Here is a 20569-nt window from a genome sequence, read left to right on the forward strand (position 1 = left end):
TAATTAATAATTATGTAAAAATATTTATTAAAGTAAAAGAAAGATGCTTACATGTATGCTTACATGTATTTTCCAAGTTATAACACTTAGTATAAATGTTCCTTTTCTCTGCAAAAATGCAATTTATTGTTGGATATTTAATTTTTTTTGTAAAACAGAAAGCCCATGGGCTAACCCTGACCCACAGGACTTTGGGACTTTTTAACCCTGGAAGCTTTTTTTAATAAGAGGCATTTTTGGCCTTGTAGGCTTTTTTGACCCCAACCCACATGGGCTAGACCCAGGACCTATTATAGGACTTCTTTGAGAGCTCTATCTATGATCATTCAAAAATCGGTCGTTAGAGAATCATTTTAACCATAGATAAAAACCCTTTTTGTAATAATGATCGAAGGTATATAAAATATCTCATAATTACTTTATTGAGAGGCTTTATCATTTATTGGATGATCCAGCTCTTCAAGTATTTCCTCAAATTTGTTTTTGCTATTTGAAATTTGTCATTCATATCTTGCAATTACATCTTCACATTATTAACATATTAATGGTTTCTTCTATTCATTTGCAGGACGAATACGCTTCAAGATATTACTGTTTATTATTGTATTTGAAATATTTATTTAATTTAAATGTTTTAAAGTAGAAATAGGTCTAGTGCATATATTGTTTGGACTCACTCTTACATATTTAATGTGTATTTTAATCATTTAAAATGTAATGAACATTTTATATTTTAATACTTATATTTGATGTTGATTTATTTTAACATTTTAAATAATTTGTCTATTTATTATGACGACAAAGTAATATGTCACAATTTCGCATCAACACAACTTCCAAAGATGATGACAAAATTTATTATAAAATAATTAATAATAATCATAAAAAGTTAACATTGTTAACAACAAAAATCAATTTTAGTAAGATTTTAGAATATTGTGACAAATAAATTAGAATACTACTTGGTACGACTAATTTGTTATTGTTGTTATCGTATATAATTAAAAGTGACAATTACTTTTGTCACAATAAAACTTGATTTTAGTGACATTTAAAAATATTTTGACAATAATAATAGTGACAAAAGTACCTGCGACAATTTAGTTATTGTGACATATTTATAACTTTTAGTGATGAATAGGATAATCACTGAAACTAATTTTTCTTGTAGTATCTGAGACCTCAACCACTCCACTATGTATGAGAACAACAACAAACTTTCCTGACTTGCTTTTATCATATTTCCCTTTGTTTATAATGTGAGAATAATGTTTTGTCCCTAATTAAGTGCCGTACCAACCAGGTGAGTAAAACACGTATATCTATAACAATGGTAAAAACATTTATAAGTACCTTTGTTAGAAGTGAATTTTAGGTCTAATTTAACCCCACAAAATCGATTTTTAAAATGAGGTTTGCATCTCACTTATATATTATAAATTGGTCTTATCTTTAGTCGATATGAGACTTCGAATAAAAATTGTCTAATATATGTATGAAGAGAAACAAGAAGGGGAGATAATTAAAAATAATAGATTACATGGTTTATTTATTTTACAATTTGCATTACACATGAAGTTAACCCTGCAACTGTAAATAGAGAGAAATTCTAAGAAATATAGTTTTGTGGAGAAGGAAAAGCAATATGACATATAGTTTGAGACGAACATGCAGTAATTAATTGTCGTGTCCAATTTTGTTTTTGTCAGCATGACCAACGCCCGGGCTGTGACCTGGATCGGTAGGTTTAAAATCATCTTTTGACTCCTCAGTCACGAAAACCTTAGCATCTGGGCTCTGAACTGCTAACAATGATTTCATGTTGTTATCTTTTGATGTAATTACTTGATGGCCAACACCTGGACTTCCTCCTGGTGTAGTGGGTCGGAAAGCATTTGTGTTGCCTGCACCTGAATCTTCCAATTTTCTAGCTTCCTCGTATTCACCGAATGGAACATTATTGGCTACGGTTTTTGTGTTTGGCAGTGGCTTTATATTTATTTTCCTGCCATGTGCTAGAAGGAAACCATGGTAGGCAACTAGTGCTAGAAAAATGAAAAAATATTTGTGGAGGGTCTGCGATTTAGCCATGATTACTGAAGAAGTTTGCAGGTTATGCAGAGACAAGAGAGAATGAGATATATTTTTATCTCAGATGCATATGAGCAGTCATAGATCGTCGGGGTATTTATAATGTTGTTGTGTGTTAGTGCTCTCAGCTATGATTCCATTCCAAATGCTAATTATATATACAATTTGACTACATGGAGTGTTTGTGGACCGTTTATTTGTCAAAGAGCTTAATTCAATGGCCCACTCCCTCCTATGCTAGTGTGCATGCGCCTAAAATAAATTGAACTTGTCACTATATATATGTATTTGATTTGAATATTGCTTCCTCTTCATCTTCCTTTATTCTTTTTTTGTTACATATCATCTTGTATGTTTGATATCAATCTGACCTTAGTTATATTCCCAGAGTCATGGTGAAGCTAGATTATTTATTTGTGTTCGGCAAATAAATAAATAAGATATATAGATATTTTTATATTAAAATACCTTATTCAAATTTTATTATTTCTCTATATATTAGTTTTTCTGTATAATCATATTATGAGAGAGGGGGTTGAGTTTGGGGGGGAAAACTTATAAATTCTGGGGGAGAAAAAAGTTTGGTGTTCGTGAGATGGAGGCACTAAAATATTTATTTGCCAACTAATTTTTGTCCCCAAAAAGTTAAAATCGTCGAAAATTTCACTTTATTAAAGACCTGAAATTTTTGCTCTTCGTATTAATTTTTTCATCTAGTAAAGTTTTTATATCTTTTAAATTGAAATTAATTATACACGAGAAAAGTTCACTCACACACTTTCTAAGAAAACTTCCCGGAAGGTCACTCATTTCATAATTACTCTACGCTAAGCACGCAAATGCATTTGTTGATATGAGTAGCCAAATCAATTCCTTTNAGCTATNTTTCAACTGTATAGTCCCATACCTATACAGTCTCCATATCCCTCTCAATCCGATGTATGTTCGATTCGTCCATGTGTCCCTTCCACTCGAAGCCTGTCAGGAGCCGCTCCTTGTCCGTATCCCCTGTACCATGCTTCTTGCACCAGCGATCACTCCCTGCCCTCGTCAGTGTCCAAGTGTCACGTGCTATTTTTCGATAAATAATTGAGTGAAAAGATTTACATCGGAAGAGAAAATATATATTTTCGTGTGCACAAAAGGAGTTAAACGAACACGAGGAGAAAGGAAGAAAGAAACTCTGAACTATTCATCTGAACCAACCAACGAATATAAGGGTAAAGCTTTGAAAATAGTCAAGTAAACAGAATACAAACGGTATAAACCGTTAGAACAGATGAGCAGAAGATGAATAAGGTCATCGACAAGCTTTTTGCCGTACAATGTGAAAATCAATTTCCACATGTTTAGTCCACTCATGGAAGGTAGGACTTTTGGCAATTTGAATTGCAGAATTACTGTCACACCATTTTCCAAGTATTCCAAGAATCTTATGATTCTTAGCATTAGGTTCTTTGATGTCAAGTGAAAATTTAATTGTTGCAATGTAGTAATTGGTATTTGTAAGGAATAAAGAAGTTGAATTGTAGAGTATGTTGTGTTTATTAACCACCATTTATATAGCATGCCATTGGAAATTATCTTTGCCTAACAACATGTACCGGTGTATCCAATGTGTGGCTTGCTTAGCCGCTGTTTCTTCACAACAAGAAAAAATCGAAAAAACAGGGGAATGATCTTCGTCTTATGGATATTTTAGTATCAATATGTTTCATGGCCAACATCAGATTTCATGGTGTTATGATCTTCTGATGTAATCATTTCATGGCCAACACCAGGACTCCCTCCTCACGGTATTTATAGCATAGCATGTTGAGTGTGAGTGCTCTCTCTTTATATTCTTATTGATACTTAATGCAATTATGCAACTTGACTTAAATATGAGGAATGCAGTGCATCATGATATGCGAATGTGGACCGTTTATATGTCAAATTGCTTTTGATTTGGTGGCCCCAATCCCACCAGCGCAGTCATTCTTTTTTCTATGCTTCAAATAGATTTGGCTCATTATTCTCTTTCCAGATATGTACATTTCATTTGATAATTGCTTCTTTTAATCTTCCTCTCTCCTTTTGCTATAAAAGGTTTGCTTACATGAATTTCATGTGTTAATTATATTATCCTAGCTAGAATATAAGGCAGGGTCTGATAGAAAAGAATGTTAGTGTGAGACAGGATCACAGACAACTTCACTAGATTATAAAAACCAACAGAGACTCCTCACTGTCACAGAGTCACACTCACATGGAGGCTTACCAATAATCTGACATTTTTTTTAAACTAAAATAAGCTAATAAAATAAAAGCTTTAATTAGTCATTTAGCATTTAAAATTGCAAATAATGTTAATTTTGTTATTATATTTAAAAAATATGCATTTTTATTCTTTGCAAATGTACTCTAATCGCTCTTAGTCCTCGTATTTACCATTTTTAATCTATTTTAATGTTTATACTCTAAGGTTTTAAGAAATAAAATATATTAAAATTTATATATATAAGGATTAAGAATAATAAATATAAATCCGTAATTATTTTTATTAGTAAATTTTAAAATAAATCATGACATTTATGAATAGAAATTATAAAGTCATTGTTTAGATCATTTAAAATTTTCGGTTTTAGTAAACTTCTTTGTATTCTTTTTACCACTTTCTCGTCGTGGTTTCCTAGTCATATTAACGTCTTGTGAAGCTAGTGAAGAGTAGATTAAGTTGCACTGCTCAAAACTTAGTTTTGATTATTAGTTTTAATTTTAGTGTTATATATTTTAACTTTATTTTCCCCTCTTAGATGGATGATTTAAGGATGTAAGATTAATATCGTGAAGACTTAGATTGATTTGATTGTTGACGGAGATTTTCAGAGAATTTGGAATAGAAAAACACTTAAAATCAGTTTAAAGGGAGCTAATATCACTTCTTTAGAATTTGAAGGATGTTTTAGATCGATATATAAAGAAATTTAAAAAAAAAAGTATTTTTAAATTGATGGAAATATATATCACATATTGGAGCAACTTTTTATTTTATATTTTAAATAATAAGAATTTATTTATTTGTTTCCCTTGGCAAAGAGACAGAAATTGGTGAGTTATGGTAAAGCAATATATAAAAAAATAATTAGTAGACTTGCGCACCATGAGAATGGAGGCTGCAGAAAGATAGGGAGATTCAGCAGTGAAATCACATCATTGCTCAACATTTATAATATCTTTCATTGGATCTTCGACTCTACCATTAATGATTCTGTAATTCATCAACTTCAGAGTAAATTTCAGTATCAGGTTTTCATTACATATTAGATGGGTGGATAATCTTCAATAAATAAAATTCATTAAAATAAGTGATCCAATTCTAATGAGTCGAGATTTTATGGATATGACTCAACTCAAATTTATATATTTATTTTTATAAATTTTTAAATATATTTTAAAATTTTATTCTAATATGATATTATTTTGTTAAAATTTAATAATAAATTATATAAAATTATAGTTATTATAATTATTATTATTAAACTTATATATTCTTTTAAGTTAAAAATTTATTATATTTATATTATTATTCAAAATAAAAATATATTTTTACTACAAAATTTAATTTAGTGTAAATTTTTTTATTTTGTTATTAGAAGTGTTATCGTAAGATTTAAAATTATTGATAAGAATGGTTCGATGGTTATTGTAAGATTTTGGGAGTAATGATTGATGAGTTGAGTGCAGACTAATTAATATGGTTAAAGGTTTGTAATGTTGAAAGATTGGTAGTAAGTACCCTTTTAAAGAGAAAGCAATTTACCATAGATAGTAAGTAAGCATTTGAAATGTGTTGATTTTATAATATTTAAGAGGTGGAAACATTGATGAGTGTTTAAAGTATATAAATAGTAATTTTAGAAATAAATATTGAGGGCACTAATGACAATGTGCCTTGATCAAATTATGAAATGATGTTGAAGAGGTCAAGTCAAAAACAGTCCCTACCACTACAATATGTTCACCCAGCCACTAATTTTGGCAATCACATTCTATTTTTTATCAAACAAATCTTTATTATATTTTTTACTAAATATCTTACAATTACTTCAAATTTATTAAATAATGTTGGCTCCAGGGACTGGGGAACAAACAACCCCCATTTCTATGCCCACTAACTTAGTTACTTAATTATTCATAAATAAACTAAGAATAAATCATTTCTTTTATTATATTAATATTTATTATAATAAATTAATAATTTATTTTAAAAACATATGTTTAATAAAATAATTCCTGAAAAGACTTTGAACTTGCCATTTAATTGCAATTTAATGTATTATCAAATTCGTATTTTGCATTGTCGTTTTTATTTCAACAGAACATGCTTATTTGAAAAACACTTCTAAAAATTCTAACAACACATGATTCATTCACTCATTAGTTTCATCCACCAATTTGTTGAGTTTTACGTTAAAAAATTAATAGAGTAATCCAGTGCCAATAAACCATAAACATTTTATATAAAAGAACAAAACACTATTTCCAATCCAAACAAAACCAAATATGTCCAGCTATTTTCATTTTTTAATGATGTTTTCTCTCTGAAAAATTCAACAAAAATCAATATAAAATGGATAGAAAATTTAGAGTACTATAGTCTGAACTATAGCCTAGAGTACTCCTGTTCTAGAAAATTTATGGTTAAATACAACTTTTCAATGTCTCATTTTGTTTTTCAGATACTCAACATGCCATTTTGAAATATAGATATTTTTTGTATTTTATTTTAGAAATTTCATAGTGATAAGTCTTATTGCTATAAAAAGTAATATCTATTGCTAAAGTAATTTTTTAATTTCATATTATTTGAAACAAAATTCAATTTTTTATTGTATGAGTTGATAAGAAAAATTTCACAATTATTGAAAAAACGAGAAAAATCAATTAAAAAGAAGATTGTCAATTAAGACGTCATTTCATTCAAGCAAGGTTGTGCTACTTAAGCACAATTACGTTGCAATCTAGCATTGTCGTGTTGCATATAAAAAGAAGATTATACAAGAAGAAAATAAAGTTGTTCAAATTAATATATTTGTTAAATTTTAGATATAAAAAACACTGAAAATTTTTTAGAGGTATGAATTTTAATGAGAGACAGTTTGATGACAACAAAAAGTCATTAAAATTCATATCTTCCGTTAGACGTGACAAAAGGTAATTTTGGAAGAAAAAAAAAATCTTAAACATTTGGGTCCAAAAAGGTCATCTTAGTTGCACGGTTGTAATATATAATGTTTGTAAGGCAGTTTCCTCATGCACCTCCATTAAGTTTTTTTCTTGTATCTCTATATAAAATAAAATATTTTATCTTTTTTTATTATATAATTTGGAAATCAAATTATTTTTTTATTTTTAAATTGTAAAATTTAAAAGTGATTTTTTTTTTACTTATGAGTTGTACAATCCAAAAATAAAAAGAGTAAAAGTTGTTGTATGAAGGTGCGGGAATAAATTTATTGAAGTTTAAGAAGAAGTTCTAATGTTTGGGATTGGTAATTATGGATTGCTATTGGCACCTTCATTTTATTGTCTATCATTTAATTTTTCATCCTTTGTTGTGTATAGAGGTGACCAAGTGAGACACAGTATGGGGATTTGCTGCCATAAGGTTTCATATTTTAATTGAATGGCATAATAAATAAAAAAATTAAATTATTTTCTTTCCTACTTTTACTATCAATTGTATCTTAGAAGTTTTAATTAATTCACACAAACATGTTATATTAAACTAAAATTAATAATAATAAGATATGATTCTAACTCTTTTTTCAATTCTAATAATCTCAATACTCCATTTACTCTCATACACTGATAACATCTTTTTAAGACAAGTTACGAAGAAGATTTAATAATAATAATAATAATAATAATAATAATAATAATAAAGTATCAGTTAATTCTCTACAAGTTTATGATTAAATTGAAGCTATAAAATCTTATTATATATTTTTCAAAACCTGAAATGTTGGAATGAACTATTTCATGCATGGATGTCCATGAAGGTTTAAATTTCATGAACTGGATATATATAATGTTTTTGGGCTTTTTATCGACCAAGGTGGCCCAATTTCTTGGGCCAAATACGTGGCCATGCATTTTGTTGAAATTCTATTATTACATTGCAGACCAAAACAGAAGACATTAGGCCATGGCCTAAGTTGACAAATTCCGCTACAGAAAATATTAGGCAGTACAGGAGCAAGTATTTTATGATTTCAATCAATATCTGAATAATATGAATTTGGAATTTTTTAATTTATGAAAAGCCGATTAACAATATTTAGTTCCACATATAAGAATTGAATGAGAGCATGAATAAGTGATAGTGCACAAATAATCACCTAATACTTCCTGCTACCACTCACATTTTTTGGAAATTCTGTTTGGTGTAATCGTTTCCATAATATGCAAAAACATATTTAACATTCTGTTTAATCAGAGAACATGCTCTGATTTATAGCCTTTCTTTTTATATATTTTTAATTGACATACGCAAACAAAGCATAGAAAACATGCTTTTAAAAAAATGTTAAATAATTCTAGACATATCGCTGGAGCAAATTTTGCATTGGAAAGCTGAGAAATATTGGACAAAGTCAATTGATATGATGCGTTAAAGTAAATAAGATGCATGATTGAAAACGATACCTTTATTCATGAGGCAACGGTCCGATTCAAAAAAGCTACTTACATTTTGGGCTATTAAAATTGTCATAGATAATGAAATTCCTTTGCAAGAGACTACAAAAACGCTGTCAGTTTTTTAAGTTTGCTTCCTAAGTCAAGGAAGAAAATATCTAAAAAAAAAAATACTAAAAGGAGCTCGATATTACACATTCTGTATAAAATTTCACAGACGTACTAAAAAAAAATAAAAAAGGGCCAAGATCATAAGCTGTAAATGATGGGTGAAAACATCTTTCATGTTTAGAACATAGTTGACTTGTTAAAAAGCTGTTTCAAAAAGCCAAATTATAAAATGAATATTTTTTTACAGGAAGCAGTTGCCGTTGATGGAGGTAATCTGTGGAATCTTATCACCACATGTCTCCTATTATTACAGGTTGTTGTAAGGTTGATGGTGTTGTGTGGGGCCATTGATCAGTGAAACCTATTCATTAGTAAGCTCAAATTTATGGTGTGCCTGCCAACACACATTTCTAATCTTCCATCCATTAACCATGACTTTAAAGAGAAACCACCTTAACACCAACGAATACAAGACCACGAAATTTAATGTCCTAATGTGTTTTCAAGGGTTTGTTTTATCTGAAGCTACCTCATTTCGAAGACATTGATCTGTGCCATATCGATTACCTCAAACTTTGAAGTGCAGCTTACATGTTGAATAAAACTCATGGTCATCTTTGCTCATAATTTAGTTGGGCGTGTACAAAGTAATTAAAAAATGCTCAGAAGTAAGATAAGATTACAAAGGAATGGAAAAATGAGAAGGTGGAGACAGTTTTCTCACTGAAACCAACCAGTAACAAAACTTTAAACTGTTTCCTGGGAAAAAATAGTGTTGATATTTACACCTTTCCAAGAGTTAGAGGAGGTTACGATGAATAATCAGTTTGGAGGAAACACTCATAAGCAGTTCCATGTAGTGTCTTGTTCACATCATCCCAATTTTTAATGTGATCTGACAATGGTCCTCTGTGTATCTTAATCTGACGGCTTCTTAATTCCATCTGTGGCAATCCTAAAAAATCTTGAACGTCTTTCAGCTTCTGAATAAATGTGAAACAAATACATTTTAACTTAAAAGTTTGCCATATCATCATGTCGCAGAATGTTAGAAGTTCATTTTCGACATAGTTTGCTACATCACCCACTTGCAGCTTCATTGTTTCACATACAATAAACAAAACAACTCTTCATTAAGTGTGTGCAGAAAAATGACTTCGGGATTGAGAAGGAAGAAACTTTTGTGCGATAAAATTGAAATCACTTCCTAGATTATCACATTAAAGTTTTTACTTATAAATGGTGCTCGAATAATGCATCCAAAAAGGTAATTATCGAAAGTTTTAGTACAAAATGAAGGAGTTTGTGTTGAGGCACTTACAGTACGATTTCTAATTAAATCTTCATAGTACAGGATCATATGCCTATTGATGCTGAAGTATTCTAAAGCCTTTGCCATTCTCTTCTCCATATCCTTCAAATCAACCAGTAATGATGTAGAATTAATGATAGGCTTGTACTTTGAAAGAGTATCCGCCTGAAAGAAGACAAATGAGTTTCTTTTTATGTTAAAGATATTAAGGGAAAGGCAATATATATATATATATATATATAGAGGGAGAGAGAGAGAGACCTCTTCTGTGGAATGTACATGAGATTTATGAGCTCCATTCAAAAGTTTAGCATATCGGTCATAGGAGTTGGCAAGCACTGATACCATTCTGCGCAATAAGTTTCTTCGAAAAAGAAATATGATAGAAACACCTCTACGATTAAAATAATCTGCTATTTCCTTCGGGTGCTCCATTAATCCCTGCGCAAAATCAAGTCTTGATGCTATTACTAAATACAAATCTATAAAAAAGAAATGCAAAGTCTGAGCCACAAAGGCATCTATAATGTCAATCAACGCAATTTAGCCTCCTATCAGGTTCATGTTAAGAAATCACAGGTGATCTGTATCAAACAGAAGGGTACACTACACAGTATTATGTTATTACAGAGGATAAAAAAATGATAAGGGTATAAGAATAATTTTTCCAATATTTAATTGTATTAGTATGCAAAGAGGTGGCCCTACTCTGTTGAATGATCATAACTGCTAGACAGAAATTGATAATAATGTTCGAGAGTCTGAGAAAAAGTACTTGTCCTCAAAGTCAAGCACATGGGCCAAGTTTCACTTAGATCCTTCACATCTAATACATGATGCGGTGGGGGTCATCAAAATTACATTGAAACCTAAGCCATTAATACGAGGGAATTTATGCCTACAAAATAAGTAAGGTTTGCTCTTTCTTGAAACACTTATAAACCAGATCACTACATTCCGGAACAAGACTCAAAAGTGAGCACTTTTACCTGATTAAGCATCCACTTCAATCCAATTGCAGCTGAGCACTCATTCTTGGAAGCACTACTGAACCAATCCAAGTTGTAAACTTTATCCAAAGTCTGCACAATGGTAGAAACATTTACTCTTCTTTCTCTAACAGAAAAAATCTCCCCATTGGAGCTCACATTAATATGGCTATTCAAAAGGGTCTCAAACCACCCACTGCCTGATCTCTGATTTGACAAAATAGCAAAGAACCGCACAGGATTCCCAGCACACTCACTCCTACCAAAGCCAAAAGTCAATTAACAAGACCCCAACCAAAGAAAATATAACCATAAAACACATAAACTTCTTCACATTACCTGTTGAAAGACACGGGATTGGGGTAATGCAACAAAGGAACATCTGTTAGGCCAAATCGATTCCGCGAAGGCTTCTCACTTTGCAACTCCATAAGCATAGTCCTAGCATGGGTGCTTATCTGCTTTAGACACACGGAACAGATAAAAACACCGCATACCATCGAAAAGATCAGCACCGACATCCTTAACAACAAAGGCGATTTCTTCGGAGACTTTATAACCAGAATGTCCTACAACCGAAGAGAAAAACATCACAACCATATCAAAGGAAAGAAAAAGGATACTAGGTAAAATAAAAATCTGTGCTTCAAAGGATGAAAAGGCAGTGATTTTAGAAGTAGTTGTTGGAGTCACAGAAGCCCATAAAAAGAAAGTTACATTTAAGACTAATGGGTCAGATCGAAAAATGCAGAGGGAGCTCAAAGCATTCATTTTTTTCCTTCCTGGGTTTGATCACAGAGTGAAAGCAATAAATTTGAAACAGAAGGGTGAGGAGGGACAGATAAGGTAAGAGCCAGTTTCCAGTGTGTTTGAAAAGTTTTAAAAATGGAAAGAAATCAAAAACAGAGTCATGATGGTAACTTGGAAGGGTTGCTAAAAACAGAATCACATTGTTGCTCACAGCAGAAAGGACAAATGGTTTTATTAAGTGAGGACCGCGCAGTAGCACCTTGTTGAAGAAACACATGTCTTTTAGTACCATTTCTGTTCCGGAGAGAGAGAGAGAGAGAGAGAGAGAGAGAGAGAGAGAGAGAAAGAGAAAGAGAAAGAGAGAGGACAATAACTGGAGTTGAAGGTTTGAAATAGCAGAGGAAAAGAGGAGTTGAGTTGAGAACCAGAAAACCTATACACGTCAGCTCCGACTAAAATATTTATGTTAAATTTTTTCATAATATTTTGCCATAAGTTAACATACCTTTTTTTATTAGGTTTAGAGTATACTAGTATAATAATAAATAAATAATAATTTTAAAAAAAAATAACATGTTCATTAATTGTTATTATGTATTTTGAATTTGATAAAAAATATATGTATATTTGTTAAAATGTTGTAAAATTTAATGTGAAAATATATTTTTTTTCAATATTTATAAAAAAAAGGATCTTTAATTTTCTAAGGAGGATGAGATTGAGGTAATTATGATTTTGAATCGATATTAGTTAATGATAAATAGTATGTTCTAGTAAATACATTATATTATTTGGAGGGCTCTTTTTAGAAAATATTGAGCATCATGAGAAATTTTAAATTAGTGGTTTCTTTTTGTTTATATATAAAATTTAAAATACGCTATAATGATAAGTATTGCGTGGTGCAAAATTAAAGAAAATTTGAAAATGAGATTATTTAAATTTATAAAATCCCAATTTTACCAAAAAAAAAATAATTTCAATCTTATTTATAATTATTATTTTTTTCTTTATTTTTCTTATCTCTGTCTCTTTTTTACTTTTACCATTTTCTCGTCTTTTTTTCATCCTATCGATCAATATTGACGTAAATTAAAAATTGACAGCTCTTATACCTTTGTAACTAAATGTTAAAATTAATTTGAATGGCTAAATCTTCAAAATAAATTGATGATAATTTCCAATAATATGTAATAATAAAATTTAAAAATTTTAAATGTATATTTAAAAATTAAACTATCTCGACAGAAGTATAACTTTGACATTGAGAAGTGATTTAATCTAGTAAAAAATTAAAATGATAAAAAAAAAAGTAGTAGGATAAAGTAATTTAAGTTTCATACTTTCTGAAAATTTAATATTATTATCAAAATACGAGTTAACCAAAATTTCAGTTCTTTTAACAGTACCTTAAACAATATGTGGGGTATTTTTAATTATGAAATTACACAAACGTGAATTTCGTTTTAATATGTTTTTCCATATTTAAAACAAACCCCGATATTTTCTTAAAAATATACATTTGTCTTTTGTAATTTTAAATACTTCAGATGTTGAGAATAAGCTGAATCATTAATTCAGTTCTAAGGTGTCACTTAAAAAAATCAGTTCAGAGATTGAATTATTATTGTAAATTTGTAATTATTAAGACCATGTTTATAGTTCAAACTTCTATTAAATCCAATTTATTAATTTACAAATTTCGAGTTCAATTGACATTGTTTCACTGAAAAAAAAAACAAATACGTCAAGAAGATTAATTCTTTGGATTACAAAACTCATTAAAGTGGATTTTCCTTCTATTTTTTTTTAAAAAAAAGTTATCTACAAAATTAAAAAGGTATCATCAATGCTTTCAATAGAACACAGTTATATCTTTTCATTGGATATGATAATGACATTGATGATACAATTTATGTGTTTATATATATGTGACAAGACAAACAACTAAATTTGTGTAAGTGGTGCAACATTAATAATCATAATAATCTGTTTTTCTTTTTCCATTTTAGTGCGACATTGGAATTGGTTTTTTGTCCATATTTTTGTTACACGTGTTGTATTATATATCATAAATGCTTTATTTTCGTGCGAAGCAAATACTGAAATGTCAATAAATCTCGAAGGTTGTCATATTCAAAATGACTTGGTCTGCAGCTTCATTTCAATGACTCTCATAAAGTAAAGTCGTATTCTCTCTTTCAAAGCATGACCTTAAATCAATAAAATAATTTGAAAATTCTCATAAAAAATTAGCCAAGTGGCTAAGCAGACATGACTCATTCATTAAATGGAGTTAATTTTGTTTAAGTTTTTAATTAAAAAAAAACATGTGGTAAGAGATAATTTTATATTTTAAACATGTAATTAAAGTTTTATCTTTTTCAAATCATATTTCAAAAGATGACTTTAATTTTAATTTTAGCTTACTTACGGATTAAACCTTTTACTTATAAAAACAGAATTTCTATTTTTGAATTTTAACACAAAAGTTGCGCTTATAAACGTGCTTGCAGCTTATATTAATTTTCGTATTTTTTTTTTTAAAGGAACTCATGATGGAAAGAGGACTTTTATTTAGTTATGTATATTATTGATAAATTGACCTTGACCTAAAATTTTAAAAGAAAAGGTACTTCAAAACGATGTTTCCATTTTTGGCCTTTATTTTTTTTTTTCTAGTAATATCTATTACAAGTATGTCTATGTCTTTTAGTTTCTGAATCATCATTACTATACAATAAGAATGGTATATTAATACCACTGGTATAATTACTTGTCATTGAAATGTTAACTAATTGCTTCTGTAGTTATGGAAATAAACATGATAACTTTTTTTAACTAGTTACTGTTATTTTTTTTTATGAACATGTTTTAAAGGGAAAATAAATATTTTTTATTGAAAAATAAATAAATAAATCAGTCGGTGATAGACGTTTGTGGCAAATTCATTGATTTGATTTGGTTGAAACATGGTGACGGCGTCCAGGTAAGCACGGGGAGAAATAAAGATGAAACATTGATGAATTCAAACTTTCGACTCTACAAATTTGTACAGCTTTTATGTCATAAACCTAACAACAATCAATGGCTGGTACCAAATCCACCGATGATATTTTAATGGATAATAATATTTAAACAACATTTTTTTTACAACATTTGAACATTGATTACGTGTCAATCTGTGATTGGTCGTAAATTACTTTATAACAGTATTTATGATTATTATTATTGATTATAAAGTAATTTACGACCAATCACAGATTGGCACATAATCAATATTCAAATGTTGTCAAACAAATGTTGTCTAAATGTCATTATCCTATTTTAATATATAAATTAAGAAGCTTGATCCGATTAAGGCTATGTTCTTTTTAGGGATTTGGAGTAAATGATTTGGGGGAGATGATTTGAGTGGATTTGAGAGTAATTTTTTTTGTTGTTTTTTTGAATGGATTTATGGGTAATTGAAGATAGATTTAGAAGTAAAATTTGTAAGAATTAGTGTAAAATTTGATTGATGTGACCTATTAAAAAAAATTGCATAATTGATAGAAATTGAAGATTACCAAAATACCCCTAATTATTAAAGTAATATAAAATTGTAATTATTAATTTTATATTTAATTGTAAAAATGTTTATAAAGAAAAAAATTAATATTAATTATCAAGAATGTTTACTTTAATTTTTTATCTCAAAAACTATTTTTTAGAGTCCATCCATGTATTTCTTAAAATTGAAGGAAATTTACATAGCATTTTTAGTTATAGAGGAGTTGCTTAAAAAAATTTAGTTATTTGAAGGTGTCACATTCGAAGCAACAACTATTTATTAATCCTGATTGGATGATATTATCTAAAGTTAGAAAGTCTTTTTAATACAATAAATATTAATTCAATGGAAATGAATGTAGAGTTTGTGAACCGTGATTGGTGTTGCCACGTGCATGATTGATTTTAGAAACCAATGAAGGCAAACGTGATATTTTACTTCAAATCAGTACAAATCTCACCATAATAGCGCGAAACCAAAAATGAGTGCATTTCGCAAATCAGCTTGATTCTATCATCGCAAATCCCACCAAAGGAACACAGTTTAATTCACAAATCGTTGCTTGCATTTTCACGTGAACAGGAACATCCGCTGAAACGAACACAACATAAAAATTTCATAGTTATGTTTTTATTTAAAAAAATATTTATAATTTATCATAAAAACTTAATTAAATTTTGAATAATCATAATGATAATATGAAAGTTCCTATACCCTTTTAGTATTAGAACGATCGTAGTTTAATTTTATATTTATTGTGTACAGTCATGTTAAAAATTTCGTAAATATTACCACTCAAATACATAATGTTTACAAAATAGAAAAATATTCTCTTTTTTATTATTTTATATAACCATTGTTTGGATAATATATTCAAATAGCAACTTATCATGTGACTTATATGTATTTGTTATAGAATATCGGATAAGTGTCACAAGAATATGAGCATGATGGTTGAAACCTTAGACACAACTATCGACAACCACTAAGGAAATATAAATCCCCTTCAATGACTCCTTGCATCACAACAATATCATTCCTCTCTCTAATCTATCACTTCATAAATGTTTTAAGAAATATAAGGTTCTTCTTCAACTCTAAGATGCATCTTATGTATGTATGAATAATGTCATTTTGTATCTTTATTCGAACATGAACTTTAAACTTGATAAATCAGTTCCTATGAGAGCACATATGAAAGAAACAACCACAATTTAGTATAGACGGAAAACTAACACCAAGTTTCATCAAACAACTAATTTGTCCCATACCATAGTCACTACTTGATCTTATTTCCCACAAATTTGAACACTTTTTCCTCCAATGACCTAGTTGTTTGTGGTATTTTCAAAGATGTTTAAGATTAACCATTATATTAATCTACTTCTTAATCTTTTTTTCTTTCTTGAAGACTATCAATATAAAAAATTACGCATCTTCTTTGTATTGAGTCTCGACTTAAACTTTCCAAGTGTAATACAATATTTTGTATGCTTAGTGAACTTATCAAGCTTTCATAGGATGACAAGTCAGAAGTTTGATAAATCATCAATACATCTTTAAATTGTACTTTAACATCTATTTCTCAAAGTTCCATCAAAATAAAATTGAAATCACTTAAATAAGCCTTCATGATATAATCTCTTTCGTATAAAGTCCAAAAGTTTGTCTCTTCTACAATAACTTCATACAAATGGACTTTGTCATGAAAAACTTCTTCCTATCGCATAACATATTGTTAAGCAGTTCGCCTCTAGAGTCTCTTTAAGAATCAAATTTGACAGTGACAAAGGGATCATCAAATGAGTTTTTTCATCCATTTGTTTTAGAAAATGTCTCTCTATATGTTATTTACTCTCGAAAAGTGGTACCCCTCACATGCCTTATGCCTTGTTTATTGGGAAAATACCTCATCTTAATTCTTAAGAAAGTTAAAATAGTTTTATTTATTAAACTTCTCAATTTTAGAAGTGATGCTCACTTTCTTGAAGGAACGTAAAACTAAGTGAAACAATATTCAAAATTGCCTTTGATGCCAATTTAGTTTGCCCCTAGTGTCCAAACAAACCTTAAAAAGCTAAGTGTGAATACCCGAGAACGGTATTTATTACCATTATCTGAGATTCATTTTAGAAACAAAATTAGCTTTCCTTTATCTTATTACTTGCTTAAATCCTCTCTTTTATCTTGTTTTAGTGTTTATTTATATTTTTGGCTACCCATTGGTATAAATTCATTACTAATCTCCTTATTTTGTAGCTAATATTGTGCTTGGAAGAACGTCCACCAGCGTACAGAGTTGAATCAGCCACAAAATCAAGCATATTTGCACAAAATGGGAGAAAAATCACAATGCTGCCATAATCTCACGCTTGGGCACCCCTCCAGAGGCACGAATGCACCATTTGCTGCCAGAATCTTGCACCTAGGCACTCCTCTAAGGGCGTTGAGCGCCATTTGCTGCGAAAATCTCGTGCTCGGGCGCCCCTCCAAGGGCGCTGAGCGCCACTTTCGCTGATGTGACAGATTAAGCTTATTCAACCCTAAAACATGAAGGGATTTAGGTCTTTGGTGGTTTGGAGGCACGATTTCACTCATAGGAGAGCTTGGAGGGTTGCTAGGGTTCGTGGGAACACTCCCTTCTTCCTCTATGGGTTCTTCTTCTTCTTCCATGGCCATTTTGTAAGCTTAAGGTTCTCCATGAAAATGGAGAGCCAAACCCATCTTATTGGGGATAGATGTGTCCTCTGAATTCTTGTGTATTTGTTGAATGATTTTAATATATATATATATATATATATATATATATGTGTGTGTGTGTGTGTGTGTGTGTGTGTGTGTGTGTGTGTGTGCGTGTGTCTTTTCCATCAATTGCTAGTATTCTTGTTTCTAATCTTAAAGCTTGCATGTAATGGAGACATTCATGACATGATTTTGGATTTCATGTGGACGTAAGATGGAACCTAGATCTGAAAGAAGAGTCCTAGTGTTTCATTGATTCTAAGGATGGAAGATGATTCACTTGGCCTTAGATCCTGGCTCTTAATGCGGTTTTTGCTTGTTAATTAATCAAAGGATTGTTGGTTAATAGGTAAAAGCTAGGCTCTTTCACCTAAGGGATTAGGGCTAGATTAATTTTGTTGATTAACTTTAGTAATTTGATGGAGAGGAGATGAAATTGGATATGCACAAGAGTGAATTGGTGAAAACTAACCTTAATAATATCATTTCACACCATTTCTAATCTATTCCATATTTCAAGTGTCTTCAAATATCAAATGCCAACCTTGTAATTATTTATGAATGTTGAAAGGATTTTTGTCGCCTAAAATCTCAACAATTTCCCACTAATGTAGTATAGGGACAACCTAGGGTTTAATCCGTGGACTTTGGTACTTATTAATAGAATTGTAGAATTAAGCCTATTTTTATTTATTTACTAAAACTAGGTGGAAAATGAAAATTGAATTATTAAAAATAAAAGAAACTAAATGTAAATGCATGATTGAACATATCAGAATGATGCGTAAACAAAACAAATAAGGAAAACAAATGCCTAATCATAGAAAGCATATGCAGTGAAGAAAGAATGCATAAAATCTAATAAGCTAAAACCTGTATATGGAAAAACTAATTCTAAGACACAAATCTAAACACCGTAACACAATATGATTAATATCTACTTAATGCGAACCTAATTCTAAGACATACAAGGAAAGAAACAACTTTAACACTATCAAATTCAGAATCAACAATTAAAAGTACTGGAAAACTAAAGGGAATGAAAAAGGTTCCTAAAACAATCATCTAAATGTAATAAAATGCTGAAAACTAAAAAACAATTTTTAGAAATCATATCAGGAAGCAAAGATCCGAACTCACAATGTAGAATTAACAAAATGAAAATGCTAAAACAGTAAACGCAATTGCAGGAAATGTAAATGAAATTGAAAGGCAATGTAAACTGGATCAAAGGGAAAGATAAACTTTGAATTAAAATCTGAAATCAAGAAAACAGAATACCAGAGTTTCTCACATAATCAATCAATGTCTGTCACCCAATGGAAAATCCAAGAACCCCAGTGCAAGAAGCAAAGTGTCTACTCCTACGAAGGCTGGAAATTCTAAAACTAGAGCAACAAATTGGAAAACTGAATCGTAGTGTGAACCCTACAAGTGATGTCTGTCACCCACCACTATCTACTCTAAAGTATGTCACCCAGTGCACGTACTTTACGATGTTACAAAACCCCCTTTTATAAGGAAGAATAAAAAACATAAAAGAAAAGAAAGAAGGAGAAAGGGGAAGAACCGAATAACGGATTTAAAAGCTTCGAGAGTCAACTCCAACTAACTCAGATTACAAACTCTCCAACCGTCGACCACTTCGCACGTGCCTTCATTCTGGCCGATCAATCTATTGGCTGATTAGTTTCTTGGGTTGGCTTCGTTTTGGGCCGCAGAGCTTCTATCACGTGCCAAGAATTACTTCTTCTTTGCAGATCAACACGCGAGCCCTGGTTCAGAAATCAATTTCTTGGTGCAAGCTTTTCGTTCTCCTTGCAAGTCATTCGAGCTCCTCCTCTTCTTTTCGCTGCTTTAGAACCCTAGCTCTAAGGGTTAGGAGAATTTGGAGGTGAAACCTCAATGGTTTGAACTTCTGCACGAATGAATAATGCTCGAGCGTTACTCCAAAAGGCAGCAGCTTACTCAGGCCAAAACGACAGCATTCTAATAATTGAAAATGGTCCAAAACGCGCGTTTCACTTAAGCCCATTCCATGTGCAGCGGCCCAATCGTATTTCAATCAGCGCAACCCAGCAGTTTTAACAGCATCAGCGTTGGCAAAATTTATTGGGTGTTTCATCCTCCACCTCCAAACTTTCATCCTGCACCTTCAAAAATTATCATTTTAACCTTAATATTATTTTAATATTTTCTCTTTTTTCATAAAGTGATTTTACATCCCTCTAACTTTTTCTCTTTCTTATTAAAGTCAACCTACACCCTTCTAATTTTTTCTCTCTTTTATTAAAGTCATCCTACATCGTTTTAATATATTTTAAAATCTATACAATTTTT

At 30.3% G+C, this 20569-nt stretch overlaps 2 protein-coding genes across 4 annotated transcripts; both read right to left on the reverse strand.

The window, feature by feature from the left end:
* Positions 1-1523: 1523 nt before the first annotated feature.
* LOC106768068 (precursor of CEP6) lies at positions 1524-2244 on the reverse strand. The gene has a single exon (XM_014653035.2). It carries the CDS (start codon positions 2089-2091, stop codon positions 1678-1680), a length of 414 nt encoding a protein of 137 aa, XP_014508521.1. The 5' UTR covers positions 2092-2244; the 3' UTR covers positions 1524-1677.
* A 6609-nt stretch (positions 2245-8853) lies between these two features.
* Positions 8854-12375, reverse strand: LOC106767227. 3 transcript variants are annotated; one of them, XM_022783330.1, is made up of 6 exons: positions 12146-12258; positions 11524-11753; positions 11185-11443; positions 10457-10636; positions 10205-10360; positions 8854-9866 (listed from the first exon to the last, which is right to left on the reverse strand). In XM_022783330.1, exons 1-6 carry the CDS (start codon positions 12224-12226, stop codon positions 9693-9695), a joined length of 1080 nt encoding a protein of 359 aa, XP_022639051.1. In that variant the 5' UTR covers positions 12227-12258; the 3' UTR covers positions 8854-9692. The 3 variants fall into 3 exon arrangements, with proteins under 3 accessions (XP_022639051.1, XP_014507557.1, XP_014507556.1); XM_014652071.2 differs by having other exon boundaries at positions 8855-9866; positions 12194-12375; XM_014652070.2 differs by having other exon boundaries at positions 8855-9866; positions 11902-12185.
* Between the last annotated feature and the right edge of the window lie 8194 nt (positions 12376-20569).

This window comes from Vigna radiata, chromosome 7 (genome assembly GCF_000741045.1).
Source record: "Vigna radiata var. radiata cultivar VC1973A chromosome 7, Vradiata_ver6, whole genome shotgun sequence".
In the NCBI taxonomy this organism is placed as follows: Eukaryota; Viridiplantae; Streptophyta; class Magnoliopsida; order Fabales; family Fabaceae; genus Vigna; species Vigna radiata.

Coding starts and splice junctions, on each gene's coding strand:
- LOC106768068 (XM_014653035.2), bottom strand. CDS start 2,091: ATGGCTAAATCGCAGACCCTCCACAAATATTTTTTCATTTTTCTAGCA.
- LOC106767227 (XM_022783330.1), bottom strand. CDS start 12,226: ATGGTACTAAAAGACATGTGTTTCTTCAACAAGGTGCTACTGCGCGGT. Junction 11,754..12,145: donor AACCATTTGTCCTTTCTGCT/GTGAGCAACAAT, acceptor CTTCGGTTGTAG/GACATTCTGGTTATAAAGTC. Junction 11,444..11,523: donor AATCCCGTGTCTTTCAACAG/GTAATGTGAAGA, acceptor TGGCTTTGGTAG/GAGTGAGTGTGCTGGGAATC.